This window comes from Antechinus flavipes, chromosome 3, assembly GCF_016432865.1.
Source record: "Antechinus flavipes isolate AdamAnt ecotype Samford, QLD, Australia chromosome 3, AdamAnt_v2, whole genome shotgun sequence".
Lineage (NCBI taxonomy): Eukaryota > Metazoa > Chordata > Mammalia > Dasyuromorphia > Dasyuridae > Antechinus > Antechinus flavipes.
The window spans coordinates 204,936,773-204,955,050 of NC_067400.1; the positions used below are offsets into that span (position 1 = coordinate 204,936,773).

Genomic DNA, 18,278 nt, shown 5'->3' on the forward strand with positions numbered 1-18,278 from the left:
TGATCATTAAAAATTGCTGTGGTGTCAAGGAAGATCAAAACATACATTGAGAAGATGATAACAAAGTCAAAGCTCTTATGTACAAAGCCTCCAAGAAAAATAAGAATTGGTCTCAGGTCATGGCAGAGCTCAAAAGGGATTTTGAAAATCAAGTAAGAAAGATAGAGGAAAAATTGGGAAAAGAAATGAGAGTGAGGCAAAAGGAGATGCAAAAAGTTGATGAGAAGAACATCTTAAAAAGTAAAAATGGGCAAATGGGAAAGGATGTACAAAAGCTTATTGAGGAAAATAATTCCTTAAAAATTAGAATTGGGCTAATGAAAGCTAATTGAGCTAATGAGAAATCAAGAAACAATTTTTAAAAATCAAAAGACTGAAAAAATAGAAAATCATGTGAAATTCCTCACTGGAAAAACAACTTTCTTGGAAAATAGATCTAGGAAAAATAACTTAAAATTATTGGTTTACCAATAATAAACCATGATTAAAAAAAGCCTAGACATCATTTTTCTTTTTTTAAAATATCAAACATGGTAGAAATATATGTTAAATCCAATATATGCATAAATATTTATATAATTATTGTACCACACACAAAAAAAGAGAAACAAAATAAAATGTAAGCAAACAACAACAAACAGAGTGAAAATGCTATGTTGTGAACCACACTCAGTTCCTACAGTCCTCTCTCTGGGTGTAGTTGGCTCTCTTCATTATTGAACAATTGGAACTGGTTTGAATCATCTCGTTGTTGAAGAGAGCCAAGCTAAACATCATTTTTCTTTTTTCTTTTTTTTTTTCTTTTTTAATTATTTTTATTATAGCTTTTTATTTACAACATATATGCATGGGTAGTTTTTCAGCATTGACAATTTCAAAACTCTTTGTTCCAATTTTTCCCTTCCTTCCCCCCATCCCCTCCCCCAAATGGCAGGTTGACCAATACATAACCATTATTTTCCAAGAAATTATCAAGGAAAACTGTGCTGATAGTCTAGAACCAAAGGGTAAAATAGAAGTTGAAAAAAAAATCTACTGATCTCTTCCTGAAAAAGGTCCCAAAATGAAAACTCTCAGGAATATTATAGCCAAATTCCAGATTAAGGAGAAAATATTGCAGGCATCCAGAAAGAAATAATTCAAGTATAATGGAGCCAGAGTCAGGCTAACACAAGATTTAACATCTTCTACATTAAAGAATTGGAGGGCTTGGAATATGATATTCTGAAGTACAGTGGAGCTAGGATTATAACCAAGAATAATTTACTCAGCAAAAATGAGTATAATCCTTTTGCTGGGGGGAGAGGGGCAAAAGGGAAGTAGATATTCAGTGAAATAGAGGACTCTCAGGAATTTGTGAGAAAAGACCAGAGCTGAATAGAAAATGTGATTTTCAGATATAGGACTCAGGAGAAGCATATAATCAGAAGCAGGAGAAGCAGGTAATCAGAAAAATGAAATCATAAGGGACTTAATAAGGTTGAACTGTTTACATTTCTCCCAGAGAAGATAATGCTTTTAACTCATAAGAACTTTCTCATTGTTGTGGCAGTTAAGAGTATATATACATAGAGGGCACAGGTGTGAGTTGAATATGAAGGGATGATATCTAACAATAAATAAATAAATAAAATTAAGGGGTGAGAGAGGAATGTACTGGGAGAAAGGGAAAAGGAGAGGTGCAAATTATCTGCCAAAAAGAGTGCAAGAAAAGGTTTTACAATGGAGGGGAAGAGAAGAAGAGGAAGGAGAATGAATGAATCTTACTCTCATTAGAATTGGCTCAAAGAGAAAATAAAATACACACTTAATATTGGTATAGAAATTTATCTTATGGGGCAGCTACATGGTACAGTGGATAGAGCACTAATCCTTAAGTCAGGAGGTCCTGAGTTCAAATTTGACCTCAGACACTTAAGACTTCCTAGCTGTGTGACCCTGGGCAAGTCACTTAACCCCAATTGCCTCAGCAAAAACAACAACAAACAACAAAACAAAACAAAAGAAATCTATCTTACCCCTCAAGAAAGTAAGAGAAGAAGAGGACACAAGAAGGGAAGAAGGTGATAGAAGAGAGAGCATATTGGTGGAGGAGGTAGTCAAAAGACTGAAAAAGTCTGATTCTTTTGAAAAAATCAGGGTGAAAGGAGAAAGAAAAGAATTAAGAGGGGGGGAAATACAGTGAGCAATAGTAATTGGGAGAATAATTTTGAAACTCATTTCTTTGATGAAGAACTCTTTTTCAAATGTTTAGGGAACTGAGTCAAATTTATAAAATATAAGATCCATTTTCAATTAATAAATGATCAAAAGATATGAACTATGTCAAAAGGACTTTAAAATCATGCATATCATTTGACCTAACAGTACCACTATGAATTCCATGAATTCCAAAGGAGATTTTAAAAAAAGGAAAAGGACTTACATATACAAAAATATTTATAGCAGCTTTTTTTCTCAGGGCAAAGAACTGGAAATTCAGGTGATGCCCATCAATTGGGGAATGGTTGAATAAATTGTGGTATGTGATTATGATGGAATATTATTATTCTATAAGAAATTATGAGCAGGATGCTCTCAGAAAAACCTGGAAAGTCTTCAATGAGCTCAAGCAAAGTGAAATTGTATTGTATACAACGAAATAGCAATGTTCTGAGATGATCAGTTGTGAATGACCTTGCTATTCTCAGCAATACAATAATCCAAGACAACTCTGAAGGACTTGTGTTGAAAAATGCTGTCCATGCACAGAGAAAGAACTGATTGTTTCTGAATACAGACTGAAGTATATTTTTGGTTTTTTCTTTCTTTCTTTCTTTCTTTTTTTTTTTTGGAGGGGAGATATATATGTTTTCTTTCATAACATGACTTTTATGGAACTATTTTGCATAGCTACACATATGCCTTCTCAGTGGGGTTTGGAGTAGAGAGGAAGGAAGAGAATCTGGAACGCAAAGTTTTAAAAACAAAAATAAAAAATTATTTTACATATAATTAGGGAAAATAAAAATGTTAAAATAAAATTAAATTTAAAAAAAGTTTGATAGAGTCACTAGACTGCCCCCCTTCCTAAAATTGGATTATTGAAAATCTCTATTTGGTATTCAGTTAATTTGGCTATTTTATAGTCCTGTAGGTAATTTTCTATTTCTTTTGAATTTTCAGGATTATAGGCACATACTATTTATAGAAGATTTTAATAATTCTTTTTATTTGTTGTGATTTTAACCTTGTTCATTTAAATTTTATTTTATTTTCCTCTTCTTTTTGATCAATTCACCTAAACAGTTGTCAACATTGTTATTCGCCTTTTAAAAAACAACAACAAAAACCTCAGTTTTATTTATTAGTGCAGGATTTAAATTTATCTATTTCTCCTCTAATAGTGAAGATTTCCTCTCTTATGCTTATTTTCGATTTACTTATTTGTTGGTTTTCTAATTTTAAAATTTACATATTCAGTCAATTAATCCTCATTTTTTCTATTTTGTTAACTTATGTTTTTAGGGATATAATTTTTCCTCTGAGGACTGCTTTAGCTGTATCCCAGAAATTTTGGTATGTTGTCTCATCATTATTATTGTCCTTCACATAGTTATTAATTATTTCTGTGATTTGTTCTTTGACCCTCTCATTGTTCAGACTTTCATTATTAAGTCTCCATTTAGGTCTGTGTCTTTTACTCCATCTCTCTACACTGCAATCTATTTTTATGGCATTAGTGACACTAAAGGATGTATACTTAGTATTTCATTTTTACATTTATATGTAAATATAAATTTCTGTGTCCTAGCATATGGTTTATTTTTGTAAATGCATTATATATTGCTGAGAGATATGTACCTATTTAATATTCTCATTCAGAAAATATCATTACTTTTTTAGTCTAAATTATCACAGAGTAGTTTCATTTCTGTCCTTTGGTTTCCCTGTGCTAGATTTGTCCAACTCTGAGCAAGTAACAGTAGTCTCAAGTTATTTCAGTATTAGTAGGTATTTTTGTAATTCAGTTAACTTTTCCAATATGTATTATGGTATGCCATTTGGTACATATGTATAATATTGATATTGATACATTATCTGTTTTTCTTTAAGTATAATATAATTTCCTTATTTGTCTCCTTGAAATTATGATTTAAAAAATTTTTTGCTTTGTTTGCTAGCATGATTGCAACCCTGCTTTTTTGGACTCATCTGATACATGGTAAATTTTGATCTAGCCTTTCATTTTGATTCTATGTGTATATGCTTCTTAGAAGTTCTTGTAAATAACAGATTGTAGAGTTTTGTTTGTTTATACTTTCTGCTCCTCTCTTCCATTGTGTTGGCTCATTTAGTCCATTTATATATAAAATTTAGAGTTATATTTGTGTTTTCTTCAGTTTGCTTCTCTAATATTTTAGTAATTTTTATTACTTCCTTTTAAGCTAATATTTTTGTCTTTGTGATTGGTCTTGCTTAAATTAATTTGATATAACTTTCCCAAAGCCTTTCTTCTCCTTTATTAATTTTTTTTCATTTCCAGTATTCTACCCTGTTCCTGTAAAATTTTGTTTGGAGTCTTACTTAAATTTATGATAAATTTTCCTCTTTTTAAAATATATTTCATGACATTTTTCTTTCCTTTTGTTTCTCTTCTTTCCCCTGTTATTGAGAATCTCTCCTCCTTTCTGGCAACTTCATTTGTTTTCTATGCCAAAGAAGTTTTTCTTTTCTTTTTCTTTTGAAATTTTATTTCCTGGCACAAAGGAATATTCACTGGGGAAGCAAATGAGGAAGAAGGTTGGGGAATTGTTCAAAGAAATAATGTCACTAAATAAATCTCATTCTCATCTGAACCAAATGAAGATTTGTGTTCATTTGAATATTCAAACACAGGAAAATAAAATATGTAAACATATATATATATATACATATGCATGTATTTATACAAACATATACACTTATATGCAAACACAAAAAGTCTGGCATAACAATATATTAAACTCTACAGAGTAACAGGTAAGGATAGGGAAAGGGGATATGTGGGTTTAAAAGGGAGAGAAGAAATGAGAAAGGAATAATGACACAAAATATGTGAATTTTTGAATGTGAATCATAAAGGGAAGATTTAATGGAAAGAAAGATGGGAGAGCAAAAGGGAGTGAAAGAAAAAAAGGCAAAAAAAAGGAAGGAAAAAAGAAAAGGAAGAAGGGAGGAAGAGAAGAAAGGAAGAAATAATGTCAGAGAAAGAAGAAAGATATATAGAGAGAAAGAAATAAATAAAAAAGAAAAAGGGGAGAGAGAAAAAAGAGGAAAGAGGAAAGAAGAGAGAAAGAAAGAGATAAAAGGAGAAGGGAAGAAGAAAGGAAGGAGGAAGGAAAAGAGTAGGAACTGGTAATTGAAGTCCGGCTATGGGTTAGAAAAGAGAAGCAGTTTAATGGAAATAGATTGATAGTGTTGATCACATTGCTTCTTCTACTTTTCCTTTTTAACAGGGGGCAGGAAACAAAGGGAACGAATAATGTAGGGAAATAAGCAATCATCAATTATAGCACTGAATTATAAATCCACTTACAAAGTGGGAAAAAAAAAGAACATTATGGATTAGAACAAGATCATGCTTTACAAGAAGCATACAAATTGTAAAGACTTACAAAGTGTTAATATGAAGGTAGGAGCAGAATTCAGGTGAATTAAAAAAATAGCAGTCATGATCTTTGATAAAGTAATTTTAAGACACAGCCAAGATTAGAAGGGAAGCACAAAGCTGGGAAAAATGTTTACAGCCAGTGTTTCTGACAAAGGCCTCATTTCTAAACTATATAAAAAATATATCAAATTTATAAGAATACAAGTCATTCCCCAATTGATAAATGGATCAAAGGATATGAACAATTTTCAGATGATGAAATTAAAGCCATCTGTAGTCATATGAAAAAAATGCTCTAAATCACTATTGATTAGAGAAATGCAAATTAAAATAATTCTGGGGTACCACCTTATAGCTCTCAGATTTCTTAAGATGACAGGAAAAGGTAATGATAAGTGTTGAAGGGATGTGGGAAAACTGAGACACTAATGCATTGTTGATGGAGTTATGAATTGATCCAACCTATCTGGAGAGCAATCTGGAATTATGCCCAAAGGGCTATAAAATTGTGCATATTTTTTGACCCAGCAGTGCCACTACTGGGTCTGTATCCCAAAGAGATAATAAATTAAGGAAAAAGACTCATATGTGCAAAAATGTTTTTAACAGCTTGTTTTATGATGGCAAAAAACTGGAAAATGAGTAGATGAATAGATGAGTAGATTGGGAAATGAGTGGATGGAGAAATAAGTATATGAAAGTAATGGAATATTATTGTTCTAAAAAAAGTGATAAACAAGCTGATTTGAGAAAGGCCTGGAAAGATTTACATAAATTGATGCAGAGTGAAACAAGCAGAAGCAGGAATACATTGTACACAGTAACAGCAAGATTATGCAATGATCAACTGTGAAGGACTTGACTCTTCTCAGCGGTTCAGTGATCCAAGGCAATACCAATAAACTTTGGATGGAAAAACATCATCCACTTCCAGAGAGAGAATTATGGAGACTGAATGTAAATCAACACAAGCTGTGTTCACTTTTTTTACTTTTGTTTTATTTTTCTCTTTTGTTCTGATTTTTCTCTCCCAGCATGATTCATAAGGAAATATGTAAAAAAAAATTATATGTATAACCAAAATAAATATTTTTTAAAAAGTAATATTAAGAAAATCACTAATATACTGTAAGATATAGATACTGAAGTAATATCTGAACTATATATATGAAATATATATGTGTATTTTATGTATAACTATATACATATATGTTATATATACACACATAGATACAAATATATATGTATACATGTATATACACAAATACCAAATGGCATAGACTATAAAGGAGTTTAAAGGAATAGTTAGTAATAAGGATTGAATTGCTGTCTAAAAATGGACAGCAGAACTATAATACTTAATACTTACTATGTGCAATGTTAAATATTTTGTTAAATGTTAAATACTTTAAATTGTTATCTTATTTGAATCTTAGAGCAATTCTGGGTAGCAGATGCTATTATCATTCTCATTTTGCAGATGAAAAAAGTAAGACAAACAGTTTAAGTGATAAGGAAGGGGGAAAAGTGACAGATTAAATCACATAGTAAAGATCTGAGGTCAAATTTGAACTCAGCCCCTTAATGTACCCTCTTTAGTCCTAGATGAATCTAGCATATATGAATGAATGAATGAATGGATAAATAAACAAGAAAGAAGTTAAGGACCCAAATAGAGTTTTAGAAAAGTTATATAGGAGAGTTTTTTGATGACTGTAGGGTTTTTTCAATATTAAAAAAATTACAAACATAATACATCTTAAGAACAAAATAAAAACCATATGTTTACATTAATAGCTGCAGAAAATATTTGATAAATACAACATCTATTTCTATTTCTATTTGGGAAATGACTGAATAGAATATGATGTATGAATCTAATATAATTTTATCATTCAGCAAGAAAGTATGAAAAGGACAATTTAGAAGAAATGGGGTATTGGACAAATTGATACAGAATGAAGTGAGCAAAACCAGGAGAAAAATTTATACAATGATTAGATCATAAAGACAGGCAACTTTGAAAGACTTAATAATTCTGATCAATGAAGTCATCATTTAATACTGTAGAAGTCCATTAATGACATATGTTTCTCATCTTCATCTTGAGGTGATGAAATAGAGTTGAAGGATGAGATACTCATTTGGAACATGGCAAGTGTATGGATTTGCTTTCCCCAACTATGCTCATTAGTTATAAGAATAGATTTTTAAAACGATGGAGGGAGACAATTGGGGGAAAAGAGTAATGAAAGTATATTTTTAAAAAAGTATCAATGAAGCATTGAAAAGAGGGCAAAAAAATTGAATATAAAGAGGTTCACACAGCAAAAAAGACAACTTGAACAGCTTTGGAACTAAAATGTGGTATGCATCATCCTTAAAAAATTTTAATGTAATACATATTTATAATTTTATGTACAATTTTCTTTATACTTTCTTTACAATTTACATATATTTACATACTGGCTGCATTTTTCAAATTCCTTGCACCTTTTCAAGGTAAAAAAAAATTATTCCCTTATTTATTGAATTGCTATTATTTATTCTTTAATATCCATTTTACAAATTGCAGTATTGGTTTTAAGCTCTATCTTCTAAGTGATTTCTATATTACTGTCTTTCTAGGTCATTATTCTTTTTTTATGCTGTGTCACACTCTAGAGTTATAAATTTTCAAAGCAATGTTGCATAGAAATAGTTCCTTTGCTCCTGTTTGAGCAGAATCAGTACTGCTTGTAGTCAAGTTCATGACATCAAAAAAGGATTATGTATTCTTAGAGTATCTAAGCAAAATGGGAAGGGCAGCAGAAGGGAAGGATTGAATCACAGGGATAAAAAGATAGGATTTCAACCCAACATAGGGGAAGGTAGGATCCACTTGAAGAGCATTTCCATGGAAGAATTAGAAATATGGGAAATGGAGATTAATGGAAAAGGAGGGATTGGTGCCCGTCTTCTGTAAGAAAATATTGGACCTCTGGATAGTAGTATCCTGACCTGGTAAAAGGGATGTATTAACTTTCAGGGTCAACTGGCACCCAGAAGAGGAGTGGGACATGAGCTCAGATATGAGATGGCACAGCCATTGGGAAGGAGAATGATCGTGGGGATGGCAGGGGTTCACATAAGAGTGCAGGAATTGAGTCAATTAAGTCAATTAAGTTAAGTTCTATCCACTTGGTGGAATTTCTATAGCAAGGAGGATCTCAAGATGAGTCCCAAGCATAAATAAGCCTGTGAGTCACTTTATCTGAGGTAGGAGGAAGGGAGAAGAAAAAAGTGCTGAGAAAATACTTTAAAGTCTCCCAGCATTTATTTTTAGGGAGTTAACCTTGTCAATTGGTAATTGTTCTGTGGTTTTGGCTGTAATTGTTTTATGGTAGATACATAATTCCTTTTTGGAAAGGTTAGAATAAAAGTGGTCTGAGGGATGCCCTTTCAAAATGGACTGGCCCATCTCTCTTTGAAATTGTGTTTCTTTGAGACATAATTGAAATCCTATCTAAAATAATGAAAGTTTCTCAATTTAATTCCCTAAAAAACCTAAAAGGACATTCTTTTCAAAGTGTCACAGAGATAAAAACCCTACAATTTAAAAGTCATGGAAATGAAAGGTGAGTCTAAAGAAGCTAAATTGATCTTCAGTTAGGTGATGGGTGATTAAAACTGTGTTTCTCATCTCAGCTGAAAATTTTGGTAACTGGCTGGTTTACCAGTGCCTACTTTGCAATGCACAAATTTGTTCAGCTATAAATAATGTTGCAAATATGTGGTGGAAAAATCAATGCTTTTTTCAAGGCCTGAGATTTTTAAATACTTAGCTAAATTCCCTATTTGTTAGTACTCTTTCCCTTTTCAAATCGCCTTATAATTGTCTCTTTACCGGGGGAAGGGTACCCTTCTCGTAAACTCTTTGAAGGCAGGAATTATTTAATCTCTGTATCTTCCCCTGCTGACATAGTACGTTGTAGATATTTACTATATTTTTATTTAGTTTATTTGATTGAAAGGGGCTCTGTAAAAACACAAGTTTGGAGTTAGAAACAGGTCTTGTTATTAATCCTGACTTTCATGTTTATTACTTTTCTGATATTGGGCAATTCATTTCTCTCTGAGCCTCTGTTACCTTCTCTGTAAAATAAATGGTTCAGACCGAATTACTTCTAAGATCCCTTCCAATTTTAAATACTATGAGCCTGTAAAATTATTCAAATTATACAGGCATATATGTAATATATGATTTATGTGTTTTGTATGTATGTTAATATCTTCATCACAGCATATCTTTTATCTTTCTGTTCAGAAAGCTATTGTAATAAATATTTTTTAAAAAGAGAAAGAAAAAAATCATTTCATCAAATTAATCCCCAAACCTATCAACATGATTCTATAATGATTCTGTGATTCTTCACATTTGGAGTGCTATGCTCACTATAAATACTTCATATAGATTGATTATATCACGTGACAAATTCATCATAAGAGAATTACATCTTTTAGAGACTATCTTCTCAGAAAAATTAGGAAAACTTTATTGTAATTAATCTTTTATTTAAAGATTACTCTAGTTAAACTAAAGTTTAGATATTTTTATGATGCCCATAGCAAAATCTTATGGGCATAGATAAGCAAGAGAGACAAAGAGACTGCTTTGTTGGAACTTAGCCTGGTTATGGGGAAACCTGCAAGCAAGTATATAAAATGATGTTTTAGCATAAAATATTTGTGCAAAATTAGTTTAATTTGAATATTTAAGTGCTGATGGGACAGTGACTGAGGGTCACTTTATCAGCGAGGTAGAGATGAGATAGAGATGAGGTACTGCTTACTGAAAGTGATGAATTTTAAATTACTTTTTTTCCCTAAAATTTTATCTATTTGTTACTTTACCTCCCTGTCATCCCTCCCACTGATGGGGAAAAAAGATTTTTAAAAGCCCCTTCTAATAGATAAGTAAACAAAAAAATTCTTTCATTAATCAGATTTTTTAAAAAGTCTAGTCCTGCACCTTGTAGCTATCACTTCTCTGTGAAGAGATGGGTAGAATATTTCATCACTGATTCTTTCAAGACACGGTTGATCATTGAAATGATCAGAATTCTTAATTCTTTTTATCATATGACAGGGTTGTTACTATATGAATTGCTTGGTTGGGTCAGAATAAGTACATACAGATCTTCTCAAATTTCTCTGAAACCATCCTTTTAATTATCATTTCTTACAGCACAATAGTTCTCCCTTATGTTTATGTATCATAATTTGTTCAACAGTTCCCCATTTAAGTTGTTCCCGTAAGTTTCCAGTTAAACTGATTCTTGAATGACTATTGTTGGGGAATGGGGGGGAGGGCAGAATCTAAGTGAGAAGCAGTGTGGTATAGTTGAAAGAGCATGGGATTGGGGTCAGAAGATTAAGCAATCAGTTAACTTGCTTTTATAGTTATTACTATGTGTTAATTTCTATTATTATTGTTAACTACCTCTTTATTTATGAACCTATAATTGGTTATCACAATATTAGTAAAAGACCAACCCTGAAAATCAAGATCATCAGCATGATGAAAAGAAAAGTAAACCTAGGGCAGCTAGATGATGAAGTGAATAAAGCCCTAGACTTGAAGTCAGGAAGATTTGAGTACATATCCACCTTTAATTGGCTGTGTTATTCTGGGCAAGTCACTTAACTACTGCCTACCTCAGTTTCCTCATCTGTTAGATTTGAAGGGGAATAATAATAGTACCTACTTTCCAGCATTTTTGTGAAGATTAAATGAGATAATATATGTAAAACATTTTGCAAATCCTAAAGCATTATATAAACATTAGCTATTACTATTACCTATTAAAATAATTTTGCATGAACAAGCAACTTTTTTTAAAAAAGCTTTTTTATTTTCAAAAGAGAATTTTTCAGCATTAACTCTTACAAAATTTTGTGTTCCAAAATTCCCTCCCTTCCCCCAAAAGGGGAACTTTAGATGGCATGTCATCCAATATATGTTAAACATGTTCAAATATATTAAATACAATATATGTATACAGAGTTATGCAATTATTGTGAAGCAGCTTTTGATAAAACATTTGAGTATTTTGACATAATACTGATGCTGGGAAACAGAGAATTACCAACTTTTTGAATTATTATGAGAGAGGGTGGCCCTCTATGCCATCCAAAGTGAATCATCTTGACTTGAGGTCTAAGAAAATCCACAGCATGGTGGGATAACTTGTTATGGGATTTTATTTTATGTCTCAGTAGATTGTTAATAGGCAATAGGAAGATTTGATAAAGAAAATTAAGAATTTTGTCACATATAGTCACAATTTAAGAGTTTTTTTGTGTGTTTACAGTGAAGTCTTGTTTCTGTAGGCACAATTTATCTTTGTCCTTGAAATGTTGCATCCTAACTCAGGGTCATAAAATCCCAAGTAAGTCTTGTTTTCCCTCTGGAGAAGTATGCGGTGATTTCCTAAATAAAAATCTCACATCAAAAAAGGGGGTGGGTGGGTCCCAATAATATGAACGGCATTCCTAGAACGGGAGTAGGAAGGGCAGAAAAAGGTTATAATGAGGGATATTGCTACAGCCCCAGGCACAGTGTTCTGAAGACCATCTTAGAAGGAAGAAATATAACAATAGTCTTGCAAGAAGCTAAATGCCCGGTGTACTGTTAATCACAGTCTTGTTGGGACACAGCTCAGTCTTTTCTATATGGACAAGGGAAACTCAGATGTTTTATAGGGAGGGATAAGACTTCCAACTCATTGGTTTGCCTCTGATGTCATGGGCAAGGTGTTAGCCATCTAGGAGGTTGGAAACGTCAGTCCTAAAGGTTCCACCCATAGACATGGCAGTAGAATTCATAGAAGTGAAAAAGCAAACCAAATACATTGAAATGCAAGTTGTCAAAATATATTTTTTAAACAAGCTCACAGATCTCAAGTTAGGAGAATGGAACATAGTTACAATTCAGGGCTGAAATCACTTAGCTCTCCTGTTTTGTTTTCTGTATTTGATTTGTTTTATTTAAGAAGGGTTTAGGGTATAATGCAGCTGTATTTGTTAGCAGCAGTTGACTTGGACACAAAATGGGTTGGGGGTGAGGTTAATCCTTCGATGTTTGGCTGCATACCGTTGCTATTTTCAAAAATGTATTTTAAAAAATTTTCAGTCTTTCAGCTTTAAAGTAATCCTTTGGAGGAATTGTGTGTGTGTGTGTGTGTGTGTGTGTGTGTGTGTGTGTGTGTTCTTGCGCACGCACACATAAATGCACATTTGAATAGGCATCTGACTCTAGAAGACCAGAGTTCAAATGTAGCCTCAGTGACCTGGGCAAGGCACTTAATTTGTTCCCTATCTCTAAAAAGGGGATAATTCCAGCACTTAACTAACTCACAAGGTCCTTGTGGGGATCAAAATGAGATAAAATTTGTAAGAAGCACTTAGTACAATGTCCTGGACATTCCTATTTTTAAAGACAGTGTTGTAAGGAAGATAGAGGGATAATTAGATTCAGAAAGATTCTGGTGTCAATCCAGTTTCTGCCACTAGCTGTAATACCTTTGCAAGTCAAATCTGAGATCAATGGCTTAGCTAAAGTTGTGAATCTGATGATAAAAACCACATATTGAATGTAGGGGCTTCATTTCCCCCCTTCCCCTCCTCCCAGGGGAAGGAGTTACATCTCCCATTCATGGTGTTCTGACCCATATTAAGATGTTCCAGGGGTCACCTTCATCCAAGTAGCAAGGATTGTGTGGGTTTTTTTTTTTTTTTTTTTTTTTTAAGAATTGCTCAGGGTTATCACTACATCTGGTCAATGCACATATCTACCTGAGCCAGCATTCATAGTTGACACTGAGAGTGAAGAGAGACTCCAGAGAGCCAGATTTCACTCTGTTGAGGTTTAGCTCTAGGCACTTTATGTAATTAAGCCAGTCATAAATATAAAAACTCTTGTTTGCTGGGACTCAATGAGATTTAGAATCCATGCCATGAAATCAGGCTCTTCAAACATCATTTCAGGCACCATATGATCTTAATTTGGACCTGAAGCCCTCACTTAACTAATGAGATTAAGCAGTGGGAAGAAAACCTGAACACCAACAAAATCTTTTTAAGCCCATTACCCTCTCTCCTCTCCACTCCCACACCCACTTTGATCATTAGCTGAAGTTTGATCTTTTAGCCAGGACATTTATAAGGTTCATAGCTAGTATGTTGGTAAAGCCCCAGGTGAGCTCCTTGGAGCAGAAGGGTTTCCAGTCTGCCTACGGAGGCAGGAAAATGGACAAAGGTCAGAAAAGGAGCAGGTTAAAACTTTGATCAGCAGTGGGGTTGGGCCCATGAGTGGCCATTGCATTTCTAGGCTGGGTGAGATAGGAGATCCAGTTTCTAGATCTATGTGTGAATACATGCACTCACACAAACACACATGTATATATGTAGCTAATACCCATACATACATATTTACATGACAGCATCATGTGTACATCCATATACATTCATGCAATGCTCCACAAACATGCACATGTATTATATTGTGTATATATTTCTATTTCTGTATATGCATGCATATACTCTACTAACAATATATCTGCATATTTTATGTATCTATATATTCATGCAGTACTCCATAACATGCATGTGTATTATATTGTATATGTGTTATATATTATATATGATATATAATATACATATAACATGTATATTATATATATTATATTGCATATGTGTGCATATACTCCACTAACTATATATGTCTGCATATTTTTATGTATCTATATATGCATGCACATGTTATATTGTGTATATATTTGTATTTCTATATATATGGATCTATCTATATGTATATTTATCTATCTCTAGCATATATATGTATATACAGGTATAATTGTATGTGTTTCATACAATAGAGGTGTTTCAGTGGATAGGATATGAGGCGTTGAGTGAGGAATACTCATCTTTACGAGTTCAAATCTGATCTCAGATACTCACTAGCTGTGTGACCTTGGGCAAGTCCCTTAATTCTCCCTCAGTTTCCTCCTCTGTAAAGTGAACTGGAGAAGAAAATGGCAAACTACGCTAGTATCTTTGCCAAGAAAACCCCAAATTGGGTCACCAAGAGTTGAGGCAGGACTGAACAACAACATATATGTATATGTATATATGTGTGTGTGTGTGTGTGTGTGTGTGTGTGTGTGTGTGTGTGTATAGTGTGTATGTCTATATACTATATATAACATTTCTGTATATGTGTGGATGTATATGTGTTACACACACATGTGTGTGTCCATGGGGTTTTCTTGGCAAAGGTATTGGAATTGTTTGTCATTTTTTTCTCTAGTGAATCAAAAGTCTCCAGTTTCATCGAGCTATGCCAGTCCCTTGCTAGGAGTAGAGATAGAAATACATACATATAAATGTACACACATATACCATACACATAGTATATGTATGTACACACATCATATATTTATATTGTGTGCATGTATAATTCACACACAGGTTTGTGTGTGTGTAGAAAGAGAGAAATTGGGGGTAGAGACAGAGACACAGTAAGATAGAAGAGAGAGATTAGTGTCAAATAGTGAAAGTTCATTGATTTTGAAATAAAATTTATTTTAGAACCATTTTGTCCAGACCCCTTCATTTGACAAAGAAAATTGAGGTCCAGAGAAGTTAATGCTCCCTCTCCTCTCCACCCCTCATGCAATTTGGGTTAAGTGACCTGCCCAGGGTCACATAGCCAGAAGTGTTCAGTATCTGAGGGCAGATTTGAACTCATGTGCTCCCAACTTCAGGGCTGGTGCGCTATCCACTGTGCCACCTAGCTGCCCCCAAGGTTAATTCTTTGATCTCTTTTAGGTCACAGAGATTATCAGGGGTTCTTTTAACCCCTGGTCCTCCAGAGTTTCCACAGAAAGGAATACATATTCAATGAAGGGAAACATATTGAGGCAAGCATGTCACTTAATTAAGTGGCTTAATAAATATAAGCATCAAGCTTCTGTTTATTCTAGGGCTTTCTAGCAAAAAGGCTTTTATGTATTGACAGATTATAACATGCTTTTAGATCTCTAGACTTTATCAAACTCAAATATGGCCTATGATATCATTAAATATTCCCTCCATCTTTACAGATTTTGTGTCTGATTGGTCTCCCATGCATGATGCTGCTGTTAATGGACGTCTCCTTTCTCTAAGGATGCTCATCAGTCAGGTAGCTTTTAAATTGATATTATTGATATTAATTACTAAAAGTAATGTTTGATTAATCATTAATCATTAATATTTTAAATATCTACTGGTTATTATTCCAGTGAGCAATAATATAACAAATATAGTAGTCATTAATAACAGTATTGATATAATTAATATATATATAATAATATAATACATAAATAAATAATGTAAATGATGAATATAAGTTGTCAGTTTCAGTCTCTAGATATTAGAGTCCCATCAAAATGGTCATCAGCAAAATAGTTATACTTCCAACCCTTCCTTAGTTTAGAGGAATACTAGGAAAGTTAGTTAAAACAAGAGTATCTTGCTTTGTGTAAAGAAAGAAGTCAATAAAAATTGACACTCATATAGCACTTTCGAAACTTGAAAACATTTTACATCATTTTATTTGGTCCTCACAATCCTAGAAGATTAGTGTTACAACTTGGATCTGAGAGAAGTCAAATAATTTAAGATTTTAGGATTAGTTGGACAAGTATTTATTTTTTAAATAATAGGTTTTTATTTTCAAAATATATGCAAAGGTAGTTTTCAACATTCACCCTTGCAAAACTTTGTATTCCAAAAATTTATCCCTGTCTTTCTCCTCTCCCCTAGACAGCAAGTAATCCAATATAGGTGAAATATGTACAATTCTATTAAACATATTTCCACATTTATCATGCTGCATAAGAAAAATCAGATGAAAAAAAATGAGAAAGAAAAAGAAGCAAACAAATAACAACAAAGATGAAAATACTATGTTGTGATCCACATTCAGTCCTTATAGTCCTCTCTATAAATGCAGATGGCGCTCTCTATAACAAGTCTATTGGAATTGGCCTGAATTATCTCATTATTAAAAAGAGTTAGTGGACAAGTATTTATTAAGTGGCTGTTATGTACATTTGGTTTTGCTTGGATTGGCAGCTTAGTGGATAGCACATTGGATTTGGAATTAGGAGGATTGTTTTGTGAGTTCAAATCTGGCTTCAGACATTTACTAGCTATATGACTCTAGGCAAGTCACTTAACTGTTTGCCTCAGTTTCCTCATCTGTAAAATGAGCTGATGAAAGAAATGGCAGATCTTCAATATCTTTGCCAAGTAAACCTCAAATGGGATTATGAAGAGTCAAGCACAACTAAACAACAATAAAAAAGATAAACTGGAGATAATCAATGGAACAAAGACACTACTATTAAAGATGATCAGAAAGACCATCTTGCAAAAGGCAGATTTTAGTAAGGACTTAAAGGAAGCCTTGAGTTTAGAGGAGAGGAGATAAGCTCCTAAGAGAGATTCCTAAGTGTGGGGGACAGTCACTAAAAAAGCATGGAATTGGGAGGTGGCTTATTATATTGAAGAAGGGGTGAAGAGAAAGAATATTCCAGGAAAGGAGGCACAGTGGAGACAGAGAGTCTCAGAGAATGGAGACAGAATGCTGGATGTACAGAAAGGAGACAGGGCCAGTGTGGTTGGACAGCAGAGTGGAAGATGGAGAGTATTGTCCAGGGAGACTGGAAACACAGATGGGTTCAGGGGTTTTAAAAATTAAACTGGGGGGTGGGGCAGGTAGGTGGCGCAGTAGATAGAGTACCAGCCCTGAAGTCAGGAGGACCTGAGTTTAAATCTGGCCTCAGACACTTAATACTTCCTAGTTGTGTGACTCTGGGCAAGCCACTTAACCCCTCAGCCAAAAAATAAAATAACATAAGATAAATTAAACTGAGGAGTTCATGTTTGTACCTCAAAGCAGGGAGCCATTAGAGTTGATTGACTAGAGTAGTGACATGTTCAGATCCATGCTTTAAGAAAAATTACTTTCATAGCTATAAGGAAGAATAACCTGAAGAACAGAGAGAGACCAATTAGGTAGTCTATTGAGTAATTTGAGTGATAGATGATAAAGGCTTGAACTAAGGATCATTGATTTAGAATTGAAAAGGACTTCAAAGGCTATCTGGTTAACCTCACTCATTTTACAGTTGGAGAAATTGAGGCCCAGAAATTAAAAATAACTTGATTAAGGCCGTGCAAGAAATATGAATTAGAATTTGAACCCAGTTTCTCTGTCATATGGCTAATAAGCATCTGTGGCAGGTCTTTCTAATTCCATATCACCATTTTATCCACCTTGATATGTAGCCTCTTTTGGCCTGTTTAGTATGATTTTGTCATGTTTAGTATGATTCTATCAGTGAAATTGAGACTTATGTACAAATTAATGGGTGTTTTGTCTTCAGTTGATACTAGTTGTTTTTTAATCTTATTTTTATTTTATTAAATATTTCCTAATTACATGTACAAATTGCATATGCAAACATATACAAAGATCATTTTCAACATTCACCTTTGCAAAACCTGTTTTTCCTCTCTTTCTCCCTCCCTTTTCTCTCCTCCCCAAGACAGCAAG

General features: G+C 33.3%; 1 protein-coding gene across 6 annotated transcripts in view; it reads left to right on the forward strand.

Annotated features, from left to right (window-relative positions):
- The window catches only part of ASB9 (ankyrin repeat and SOCS box containing 9), a 125,052-nt gene that overhangs the window by 11,291 nt on the left and 95,483 nt on the right, over positions 1–18,278 (forward strand). For 5 of the 6 annotated variants that reach the window (XM_051984478.1, XM_051984477.1, XM_051984481.1 and 2 more), the window contains exon 2: positions 15,778–15,857. In XM_051984478.1, coding sequence (XP_051840438.1) covers positions 15,778–15,857 — 80 coding nt within the window. Of the gene's footprint in view, positions 1–3,507; positions 3,559–15,777; positions 15,858–18,278 lie in introns of all 6 variants that reach the window. The other variant, XM_051984482.1, reaches the window with a different exon arrangement.